The following is a 10828-nucleotide window of genomic DNA, read 5'->3' as shown; positions in this document are numbered from 1 at the left end:
GATCTGTCATTCAGTCCGTCAGTGATAGAAAGTGTAAATGTCTTGATCATACCAACTCTCATGATCTTCAGACTGGTGAAAGCATGAGCTCTGTTGGCTAAGTGAGTATTTAACATGTTTTTTGTGTGTGTTGCAGGCCAGTCTGTCCATCTGGGGATGGGGGGGTCTCGGAGTCGTGCTGTTCCTCGTCACCTTTGGACCCTTTGCCATATTCTACCTGGCCTTTTATATCTTCTGCTTCATTGGAGGGTGAGCAGGAAACCATACATCATGTCTTTATATCAGCATGCTCTCCCTCATCAACCACTACACTCTGTATGGGAGCCTGATTGATCCGTTTTTAGCTGTCCTCTCATTCTCACTTCTGTTTTCTAGGGGCTTCGCGGTCACTCTGCTCTATGGCAAGATCAACTCAGAGAAACACCTGGAAAAGTGCGAGCATTCTTACTTGCCACCCACACAAATTGGTATACTGAAGGTAAAAGCATGAGTAACATACACACACGTTGACCTCGCCTACACAAACAAATTAATTAGTTGTTAATCAAGCTCCTTTGTTGATGAAGTCCACTTGCCAGTTACCATACAGATGATTCAAGTTTTCATTGATTTGGTTGCTCACATTTCACTACGTCTACCCATTTTCTGCATTTCTTTTTGTCTCCTTCAGACGTTGGATGAGATGAAGCTGGAGATGAAGCCTATAAAGATTGACAGGAGACTGACTGGCTCCAGTTTCATAGATGAACCACTACAACAGGTGTGTGTGTTTGTGTTATGTGCATTTGGCACCTGTGTCAAAGCTTCACCAGCAACATGTTTGCACCCTTCAAGCTGGGGAAACGCAGAATTCTGAAGTTTCATTACATGAGATTAAAAAAGAGATCACACATGACCAATGTTCTGTGTTGGTAATGATTTTTATACATACCTTTCTGAGTATTACTTGCCCCTCTTATGGTATCACCAGGTCAGCAAAAACTCAGTTGCCATTTTATTAGGTACACCTAAAACTAATGCAGTCTAACACAACAGTCCCGGAATAAGTACTCCCTTCATGAAGGTTATAATGTTCAGTTTTTGTTGAAATTATTAAAGAGAAGTATTGATTCAACTTTTGATCATTTTGGAGGCTGCAGTTTGTGGTACTGTTGAACTGTATTGTGTACTGTATTTACTATATAAATTACAATTAAAAGTGCAAATGTTGTGAATTGTATAGGATTGACTGTGAAACACTGAAGCGCCCACTGCTCAGCTATGAGGTGGCATAGCTGAATGATTGGTCATAAAAAGCATTGCACAGGTGGTAATGGGACAACAGCTACAGAGAGAAGCCACCAGAAGATAACAGGATTATGACTGGATGACAAACACTAACACTCCAGACTTTTTGGACACTGGCCTGCTTAAGTCACGGTCTGACCCATCGGCTGGCCCAGGTCAGCAACTTCATGGCCTCAAGCCATAAAGTAGTCATCACTGTCAAGCACGACGTGACCCTCTAAAGCCTCAGTGTCTCATGTTCACGGGAGGCTGGTTCCTTGTGTTTTGTGTCATTGGATTAGTCTCGAGCAGGATGTCTGTCAGCTGATAAAGGCTGACTTTTGTCTAGCAAAACATTTTTTTCCCAACAAATGAAAATATAATTAACCAGAAACTAGAACAAATAACTAACGAAAGTAATTGCTTAATTTACTTATAATGGGTTCTGAGAAAACATGTTACTGGCACACACTTACACAGGCAATTCTCCATCTTGACTTGATACTGAATGAATTTCAGTTCTATATTTGGTTGAGGTTGAGCGGTACAGTAGGTTAATACTGGTGCGTCATCATCACACGTTTTATGTTGGTTAATCTATTTTGTCCTCATGCTTATTAGTGATCTCTGTAAGTATCACTACTTTCTCTCTAGACATCAAAAAAGCTTTTGAAAAATAATTTGAGTTCATTTTACATCTGAATAAATAGTGGACCGCACACCACACTGATTTGTATTTATGGCCACCACAGGGCCCTAAAGAAATACATTTTAATTTGTATTAATTTGATAGTTAATAAAATGTCCCACATTTAGTGGTATAAATATGTATGCAAAACCATATTGAAATGTATTCCAGATTACTTAGGTCATGTAAGCAGATAATGCTCTTATGTGGCCTTCTAAAATCTCATCCAACATGCTTTCCTGAAAGAAACTGGTCTGTCTTGATTGACAAACTCTGTCCTAACAGAAAGTGGAACTGAAACTTCTCGTACTGTTGCACTGTCAGTGTAGCACCAACGCTCTTTTTGTCATGTGGCTTAAGTACAAAGAACAATTCGCAGTGTTGACACATAATATTTTCAGTCTCTGGCTGTGAGATTTTTTTCAGCTTAACGCCTTCATAAAATAGATCCTCTAAATGATGGTTAGGCTGTATGTCAGCATTGCAGACAGAGAAGTTGAGCTTAGTTGCTTTTGTCTGGTGGTCACAGACACTTGCAGTAGGAAACAAGCTGTTAGCATGCCGTCCTCCGTAAAGCAGCGTGGCCTGGCAGAGTTAAGTGCAGACACAGCAGTTTGTGATGGTCAGATGACACTGACTGCTCTCTTTTCCTTCCTGGGAATGCACACTAATCATTTCAGAGACATGTGAACCTTTAGATCTTGCACAGTTAAATGTGACATCACATAAAGCTGCAAAACACTGCACTCTCATGACCACATCCTCCTGTGTAGCTCATACAGTAGAAGCCTATACTGACAGTTACATTGATTCATGTGTTGGCTTGATTTAATCATACTACTCAGCTGTATCCCTGCTGCATGCGACAGAGTACAACAAAATTATTGATTTACCCAGGATTTCCAGGACCTAATAGCCCAGTAATCTGTTCTCTGGATGTTTGTACTAGACTCTGACGATCAACTGATTTAATTGTGTTTCGAAAAAGACACATTAACCCAAGTCGCACTCAAATCTTGTGTAGCATTTAATGAACCCACTCCTCCTCTTCCTCCATATTTCTTTGTCTCTGTAGGTGATCCAGTTTGCTCTGAGAGACTATATCCAGTACTGGTACTACACTCTGAGCGAGGATGAGTCCTTCTTATTGGAGATCAGACAGACGCTGCAGAACGCCCTCGTCCAGTTCTCTACACGGTACAAGACCCATAGATGCACATACATTTTCTGTCTTGATATTGAATGTGTTCTGTATGTTTGTTGAGTTTTATTTTCTACATTATTTGTGTGTGTGTTTATGTGTCAAGGTCCAAAGAGGTGGACTGGCAGCCTTACTTCACTACTCGCCTGGTGGATGACTTTGCCACCCATTTACGTGTCTTTAGAAAAGCCCAGGATCGCCTCGCCGACAGAGAGGACAAGCAAAGTAAGCACACACATTCATACACACTTGCTTTCTCAATCGCTGGAGTCATTAGTATGTTCTGCATGTCTCCTGAGTTGATTCTGCTTTAACAATGATTGTGATTATGTACGTCTGAGCTTAATCAGAGTTGGGTTTGTCGGCCACACAATACAATTCTTCCATAAAGTTAGACGATGAGATTTTTGACATTAGCGGTGATGATGACTATAAAAATAAAGTGATGTCTGAACAGGGGACATAACAGAGGAGCTGGTGGACTCCTTCTTTGAGGCCGAGGTGGAGATGGAAAGGAAGATTTGTCGAGACGTAGTGTGCACTTCACACAAGGATGAAGAAGGTAAACACACTCCTGCAATGTGTCTAGCCTTACAGTTCACACCGTCATGAAGAACTCTTCCCACAAATGTGTTGCCGTTAGTAAAAACTATCCATATGCTGTGTGTGTGTGTGTGTGTGTGTGTGTGTGTGTCAGGTTTTCTTCGGGACTTGTGTGAGTTGCTCCTGTATCTGTTACTGCCTCCTGGAGATTTCCACAACAAGAACATGAGATACTTCCTAAGGGTGAGTGCGCATTAAATAAACAAACACAAAATCTCACTCTCGCTTACACACACTGTCAAACGATCACAACACACACGTGACATCATCGGCCTGAGATGCGGATTTTAGGGACAAAATCACATATTCAGTCACACAATATGTCATACAACCTGTGTTGTCAATTCATCGTGGTTGGGCCACCGGCCAAATGCTACCGCCACTTTGGCTGCCAGCCAGCCATGAGTATTATTTTCCAACAACCTGAATAGGCTACACTGCCGTACCAGACCACGTGATGGCATGTTTGTAGTGTAAGTTGTTATGAGTGTACCTGGAAATGCACTGTGATGTGTTTTTTTAGGAGGTGCTGGCGCGTGGTGTGTTACTTCCTCTGATCAACCAGCTGAGCGACCCAGACTACATCAACCAGTTTGTCATCTGGATGGTGAGACTTGACACTCATTCATACCTCCTTCTTATTAGCTGTTATTTGAACCGGCTTTTCGTGTGAATAATATACACAAACTAACCAAGAAAATGAAATGGGGGAGAAATGTCATTAGGACCTGGTATCTATTTTGTACAGATACGGGACTCCAGCTGTAACTATGAAGCCTTCATGAACATCCTGAAGCTGACAGACAAGCCTACTGAGCTGGAGGCTGTCAAGGACAAGGTGCTGGAGGAACTGCAGTACCTCCGCTCCCTGGACACTGCTGGAGATGGTGGGTACTCACTTTGTCTTATTGACATACAGACACACACACACACGAAACAAATTCTTCATGTGAGTTTGTCTAAATCAATGCACTGCTTTCCTCCCTCTCTTGATGTCTGTGTCTCTCTGTCCTTTAGACATCAATGTGATCAAGAACCAGATTAACAGTCTTCTGTTTGTGAAGAAGGTGTGTGAGACCAGGATCCAGAGGCTACAGTCTGGCAAGGTGAGATACTGCAGCCTTATAGGGCTTACACTAGTGGATCCAATACATTATTGTTTGTTAGTGTGATGGTAAAACATTGTCTGCAAGTATCAGCTGCACTTGCTCAAAGTCAGTTTGTTATTAAGTTTTATCTTTTGGAGTCTTCCAGACTAAGAATACAGTTTTATTGTCGTACCAGACTTTGCTCATCCTTTTCCTGTGTTGTGTAGGAGGTGGATGCCTTGAAGCTGGCAGCCAACTTCGGCAAGCTGTGTGTTATCCCACTGGATCACATCCTCGTCCACAACATAGCCCTGCAGTTCTTCATGGGTAATGCATCATCACATATATCACAGATGCCAAATGTCACTGTAGTCATCCCAAGGCCTTAATCCTGAACATTTCTGTTAATCATCTTTATAATCCATTACTTATTCCATTCCTCTAGAATATATAACCCCAACCTGTCTCGTTAGGCACACTCCTTTTCAGTCCCACAACCTCGTCAGAGATTTTAAAAGGTCACTCCGCTTTACAGATCAGATTACCATACTGTGTGTGTGTGTGTGTGTGTGTGTGTGTGTGTGTGTGTGTGTGTGTGTGTGTGTGTGTGTGTGTGTGTGCGCAAACTAGGAGTCAAACCAAGTTGCATCAGATCTGGTGTGGAAAATGAATAAACATTGTGGCTGGTTCTGTCATTGTAGCATGTAGCAATGTTTTATCAAAAAAAATTGATATGTTTGGATCACCAAAACTCCAAAATTGTAACAAAGTTATAAATAGTGGAAGTTGCTGAGCCATAGTATCATAACCTTGTATCTTATTTTCATTCTATCCAAAGGAGTTCACTAAGAGTGTAACAGTACATCGACCTTTCATTACAAGATCACCACAAGTGCGAAATTTTAAAGGCACTGGTCCACTCACTGTACATGTATTTGTAACCAAAGTGCTGTAGTAGACGGTCCCCATTTGGACCAACTCTTGTGTGTTGATCCAGACTTCATGCAGGCAGCAGGGGCCCAGGCAGAGCTCTTCTTCTGGCTCACTGTGGAGGGCTACAGGGTGACGGCACAGCAGCAGCTGGAGGCCATGCAGGGCTGGCAGAAAGATGGCAAGAAGCAGCCCAGCGCCACCAAGGGGCTGCTGAAGGCCGCTGCACTGGGTGTCTACGAACAATACCTCTCTGACAAGGTAGGAGGCTTGTGAAGATCACATGAGTGTTTGTCATATGATCTGATTCTACTTATTATATATATTATAATTTACTGTAATTTCTTTGTAAATTACAAACAAATGCACTTGCTTTAAAGCACAGCTCTTTTTAGCCTGTGTAGGCTAATATTTTGAGAAAATATCTACTGAAGTCTCTGCTCTTCTTTCCTCCCCAACAGGCGTCTCCCAGGGTGCAGGTGGATGAGGCGTCCATAACAAAACTAGGGGAGAAGCTACAGAAAGATGACCCCACGCCGGAGATATTTGATGAAATCCAGAGAAATGTAAAAAATCTATAGAGTTTTATCTGTATATGAAAGAATTTTATGAACCATGCCAACATGAAATTTTATTTCACTTATTTGCATAGCTTTTAGTGTCAGTGTTTACAAAAATACAAAAATGTCTGCTTATATGTTCTTGTTCTTTTTTGAATGTGCTGCCTCGTCTCTGTTTTCCACCTGTTAACAAATTGTTTCACGCATATTTTTAGGTGTATGACATGATGCTACGTGATGAGCGCTTCTACCCCTCCTTCAAGCAGAGTCCTCTCTACGTCCGCATGCTAGCAGAGCTGGACATGTTGAAAGAGCCAAGCTACCGGGGATCTGATGACGGCGATGGAGAATCCTTCAACGGCTCTCCCACAGGAAGCATAAACCTCGTAAGTCTTCTTCACTTCTGAAGATGTGGAGACATGGCTGACGTTGTTGTTGTTGCCCATCATTCACAGCGAAGCAGCACTATGATGTGTTACTGTTCAGCAAACTGCACACTTAAATGATGACTTCTTGTGATTTCAGTCTTTGGACGACTTGTCCAACTCCTGCCATGATGAATCTATGCACCTACATGCCTTCATCTCCGACACAGGTACACACACAAACACACACACACAGGCCTTTTGTGAGCATTATTGCCATAAAGTTTCAAAGCGTGAGGGTTCATGCTAGATTTTGGCAACTTGTGTATGCATGTCAGGTTTAAAAACAATGTATTTTTCACTGGTTGTGGGATTTGGGTGTTGCAGCTGCTTATGTTGAGAGTGTGTGAATTGTATATTGGGTATCTGTTAGCCCCTGTTTGTCCCTTCCTGCATGTCTTTTTTTTTTTTCAGCATTTTGCCTCATAGCTCCATTCATTATGTCTGCTGTGCCACTTCATACTGTTCCAGTATTCTTTATTTCTTTCTTTCCATCACCTTCACTGTTTTCTGTTCTTCCATTTTCCTTCCTCCTCCCTCCCTCTGTCACCTTCCTGTCTTTCTGTCACATTTTCTTCCCTTTCATCACATTTCCGCACCCTCTGCTCTGCATTCTTTCTTTTGCTTCCTCTTCCTCCCTCCACACTTTGAACCTGCACACACTTTTTCCCCCTTCTTTCTTTTCTGCTTTCATCCACCCCTCATCCTCCATTCCTATTTTGGATGTATTGCCGGGCGGGGTAGCTGACGCTTGTCTCCCCGGCTTCTGGGGTGCTGCAGGGGTTTGCAATGACCACGGTAAGACCTACGCGCTGTACGCCATCACTGTGTTCAGACGCAACCAGGACGGCAGTGAGGACTGCTGGAAGACCTATCGCCGCTACTCGGACTTCCACGACTTCCACATGAGGATCACTGAACAGGTGTGTGTGAGTTATACAATTAACATTAGTGTTAAAACATGAACTTCAACATGAGTCTCCTTCTGAGTGTTGGTATATGTTCTGTTGTAGTTTGAGAACCTGGCTTCAATCCTCAAGCTGCCGGGGAAAAAGACCTTCAACAACATGGACAGAGACTTCTTGGAGAAGAGAAAAAAAGACCTCAATGCTTACCTACAGGTAACATTCTTATATATTAGTGTTGACATGTCAAATTGTGAACACCTTTATTGTCTTGCATCTTTTTGTGGAGTGTATATCAATAACTGTTGCGTCTGTGTTCCAGTTGCTGCTGAACCCAGAAATGGTGAAGGCCTGTCCAACTCTGATTCCTTATGTCTACGACTTCCTAGAGAACAAAGCCTACAGCAAGGGCAAGGGAGAGTTTGCACGCAAGGTCACGCAGTGTTTCAGTGTCATTTAATAGATAATGTATATAGTTAAGATTTTAGTATGTTGCTCGTATGAATGCATACTCTTAATCACAGAGATATGAGTGGCTGTACTTTACAGATTACTAATTTGTGACTGGTTTTATAAAATACGTTTTTTTTCCTTTTGTTTTATCCGCCCATCAGATAGACACATTTGTAAATCCTCTGAAGAGCTCCATGAGAAATGTGTCCAACGCAGTGAAGGCCCTGCCAGACAGTCTGGCTGAGGGCATGACCAAGGTCTCTGATAACATGGGCCGCATGTCAGAAAGACTTGGCCAGGACATTAAACAGTCCATACTCAAGGTAACACCATCACATAGAACAAGTGCCTTCGGTCCTAATAAAGGAAAGCAAAGCAGCTAACTATTTTTGTTCTAGTTTTATTTTTCATCAGCGTAAAAGTATCTTTCTTTCTGTGTGATATTATCATGGTCTGTTAGCTTTGAACCTCCTCACTGGGCTGTGGTTATAATAAATAGACTCCTTACAAAGCACCAGTCCTCACAAATCCTGGCCCTGTAGCCACAACTGTAAATAACCCACAATCCTCCTCTTTCCTTCACTCTTCTGACAAGCTAGTTCATCCAACCTCTGACTCTCCAGTGTCCTCTTCTTTTTTTCCCAGGTGCCTCCACTCCTCCCCAAGTCTGACATCGACCCTGAACACTGCCGAGTCTCTGCTCAGCTCGATGACAACGTGAGTCAGTGGGCATATTGTGTTCTTGGTGTTTGTTTTATTTTTTTTATTTCCTTGTGTTTATGTATTTATTTTGGTAAAATTCACATGTTATATTTGTGTGTTCAGGTGGATGATAACATCCCGCTGAGGGTAATGCTGCTGCTGATGGACGAAGTGTTTGACCTCAAGGAGAAAAACCAGTGGCTGCGCAGGAACATTAAGAACCTGCTGCAGCAGCTCATCAGGGCCACGTATGGAGACACCATCAACAGGTCAGCAACAAAAACAAAGAGCAGCAAATAGCTTCACACAGAGCACAACCTCACTCATCTTCCCTTTTGTCTCTGTAGGAAAATAGTGGATCATGTGGACTACTTGACCTCACCGGAGCAGGTGGCAGACTACGTCAAGAAGTTCAGGTAACCCCTCCCCTTTTCTTTCAAATATCTCTTGATTGGTCAGAAGAGTTATGAATAACCCTCAGTGGCTCTGTCCCATACAGGGATTCCTACTGGCCCAACGGTATTCTGGCTGAGACGCTGCCCCGTCGGGACAAGAGCATCCGCATGAGGACACGAGTAGCCGCCAAGACCAACCTCTTGGGCATCATGCCAGGTGAAAACACAAACCCACTTTACCCAGCCCCGTTTGGGACCGCCTCAGCCTTCTCTCTTGTACAACTGAAACAAACTGTTGGAAAACACGATCAAGCTTAAATCTCATCTTTGTGTGGCTCCAGGTTTGTTTTTTATTGTGGAATGAGCCTCCGGCCTCAGGACAGGAAGAGGAGACACTCCCTTACATTCGTGTTGAGATATATTCAGTATAATCAGTATAATCATCTAGCAAGTGTCTTATCTATCCTTTTGCACCTTTTATTTTATGAAAGATTTGGTATTGGTATGTTCACTTTCATTTTCCTTGAGTTTCATGTCTCTGTTTATTATTAGTACTGAACAGGTCCATGCTTCATTCTTGCCCTAATGCCACACCAAAGGGGCAATTAAGTGACCTAAGTGTACTGCACTGGTGTGAGCTTGGGGCAAAAATTTACCCACATGGAAAAGGTTCCTCTTTTTCATGTCCTTGTTTGTGCCGACTATCTTTCTCTCCCTCCCTCAGACGAGCTGAAGCACATCATCGGAGCGGACACCACAAGAAAGGGCATACTCCGCGTCTTCGACATGTTTCAGCACCAACCCATGAACCGTCGGCTAGTCTACGTTTTCCTGGAGGGCTTCTTGGAGACGATGTTCCCCCAGTACAAATTCCCTGAGCTCTTTGTCAAGCTGCACTCCCGCTCTCCACGCATCCACAGATATAGCCAGAAACTCAAATCCTCATCCCTCAAGAGGTGACAGGAGAGGACAGAGGCAGCGGGACATGGGCTGACAAGACACACACAGACTTGAGAGTGAGAGTGGGGGGGCGGGGCTTGATGTGAACGTTGAGGTGTGTGTGTGTGTGTGTGATTTCTGCCCTTCCACTTCCCTCGCACGCTCTTTTCAGTGAAAACACTCCAATTGTCCAACTGATTATTTTTGTCAAGGCAGAAGTGAAGGATGAACAACACACACTCTGCCCTCCTCTCACTGTCATAGTGACACACACACATGCGCAAACACAAATCCTGTTATTTGCACCGAGGCTGAACATGGCAGTCTCTTCTTTTAGTTCATATCTTTTCCTCCTCCTTTTTGGACTTTCTAGTTGTGTTTAGCTTTATCCTGGACCAGTCAATGCTGCTTTCTTGTGGTAAACAGAGCAGACCACAAATACTGTATTTGTTTTTAAACTGCAGGAGTAGATAGCATAGACCCACACCTTGCCTTACCTTCCCGCTTCTGTCTTTTGGCCGGCACAGGCTACCATCTCAGTGACCTGGCCACTCAGCTGTAGTCAAACTTACCCTCACGCTGTAGACATTTTATCTGCAAAAGCTGCACACTTGCTAACATGCAAATGATATTTTGTTTTCATAGCAACCAAATATGTCAATAGCACTGGGTT

General features: G+C 43.1%; 1 protein-coding gene across 2 annotated transcripts; it reads left to right on the top strand.

Annotated features, from left to right (window-relative positions):
- Positions 1 to 620: 620 nt before the first annotated feature.
- On the top strand, positions 621 to 10256 carry snx13 (sorting nexin 13). 2 transcript variants are annotated; one of them, XM_070921562.1, is made up of 22 exons: positions 621 to 760; positions 3030 to 3151; positions 3262 to 3380; positions 3613 to 3717; positions 3853 to 3941; positions 4282 to 4365; positions 4507 to 4645; positions 4776 to 4864; positions 5074 to 5173; positions 5844 to 6037; positions 6238 to 6342; positions 6552 to 6722; positions 6862 to 6931; positions 7542 to 7684; positions 7775 to 7882; positions 7989 to 8099; positions 8281 to 8442; positions 8765 to 8836; positions 8945 to 9090; positions 9169 to 9237; positions 9321 to 9433; positions 9941 to 10256. In XM_070921562.1, exons 1-22 carry the CDS (start codon positions 683 to 685, stop codon positions 10174 to 10176), a joined length of 2625 nt encoding a protein of 874 aa, XP_070777663.1. In that variant the 5' UTR covers positions 621 to 682; the 3' UTR covers positions 10177 to 10256. The 2 variants fall into 2 exon arrangements, with proteins under 2 accessions (XP_070777663.1, XP_070777661.1); XM_070921560.1 differs by having other exon boundaries at positions 671 to 760; positions 7506 to 7684.
- The last annotated feature ends 572 nt before the right edge of the window (positions 10257 to 10828 follow it).

The sequence above is a fragment of the Enoplosus armatus genome, chromosome 16, assembly GCF_043641665.1.
Source record: "Enoplosus armatus isolate fEnoArm2 chromosome 16, fEnoArm2.hap1, whole genome shotgun sequence".
NCBI lineage: Eukaryota > Metazoa > Chordata > Actinopteri > Centrarchiformes > Enoplosidae > Enoplosus > Enoplosus armatus.
The sequence above is the reverse complement of the archived record's forward strand: the minus strand, read 5'-3'. Positions and strand labels throughout refer to the sequence as shown.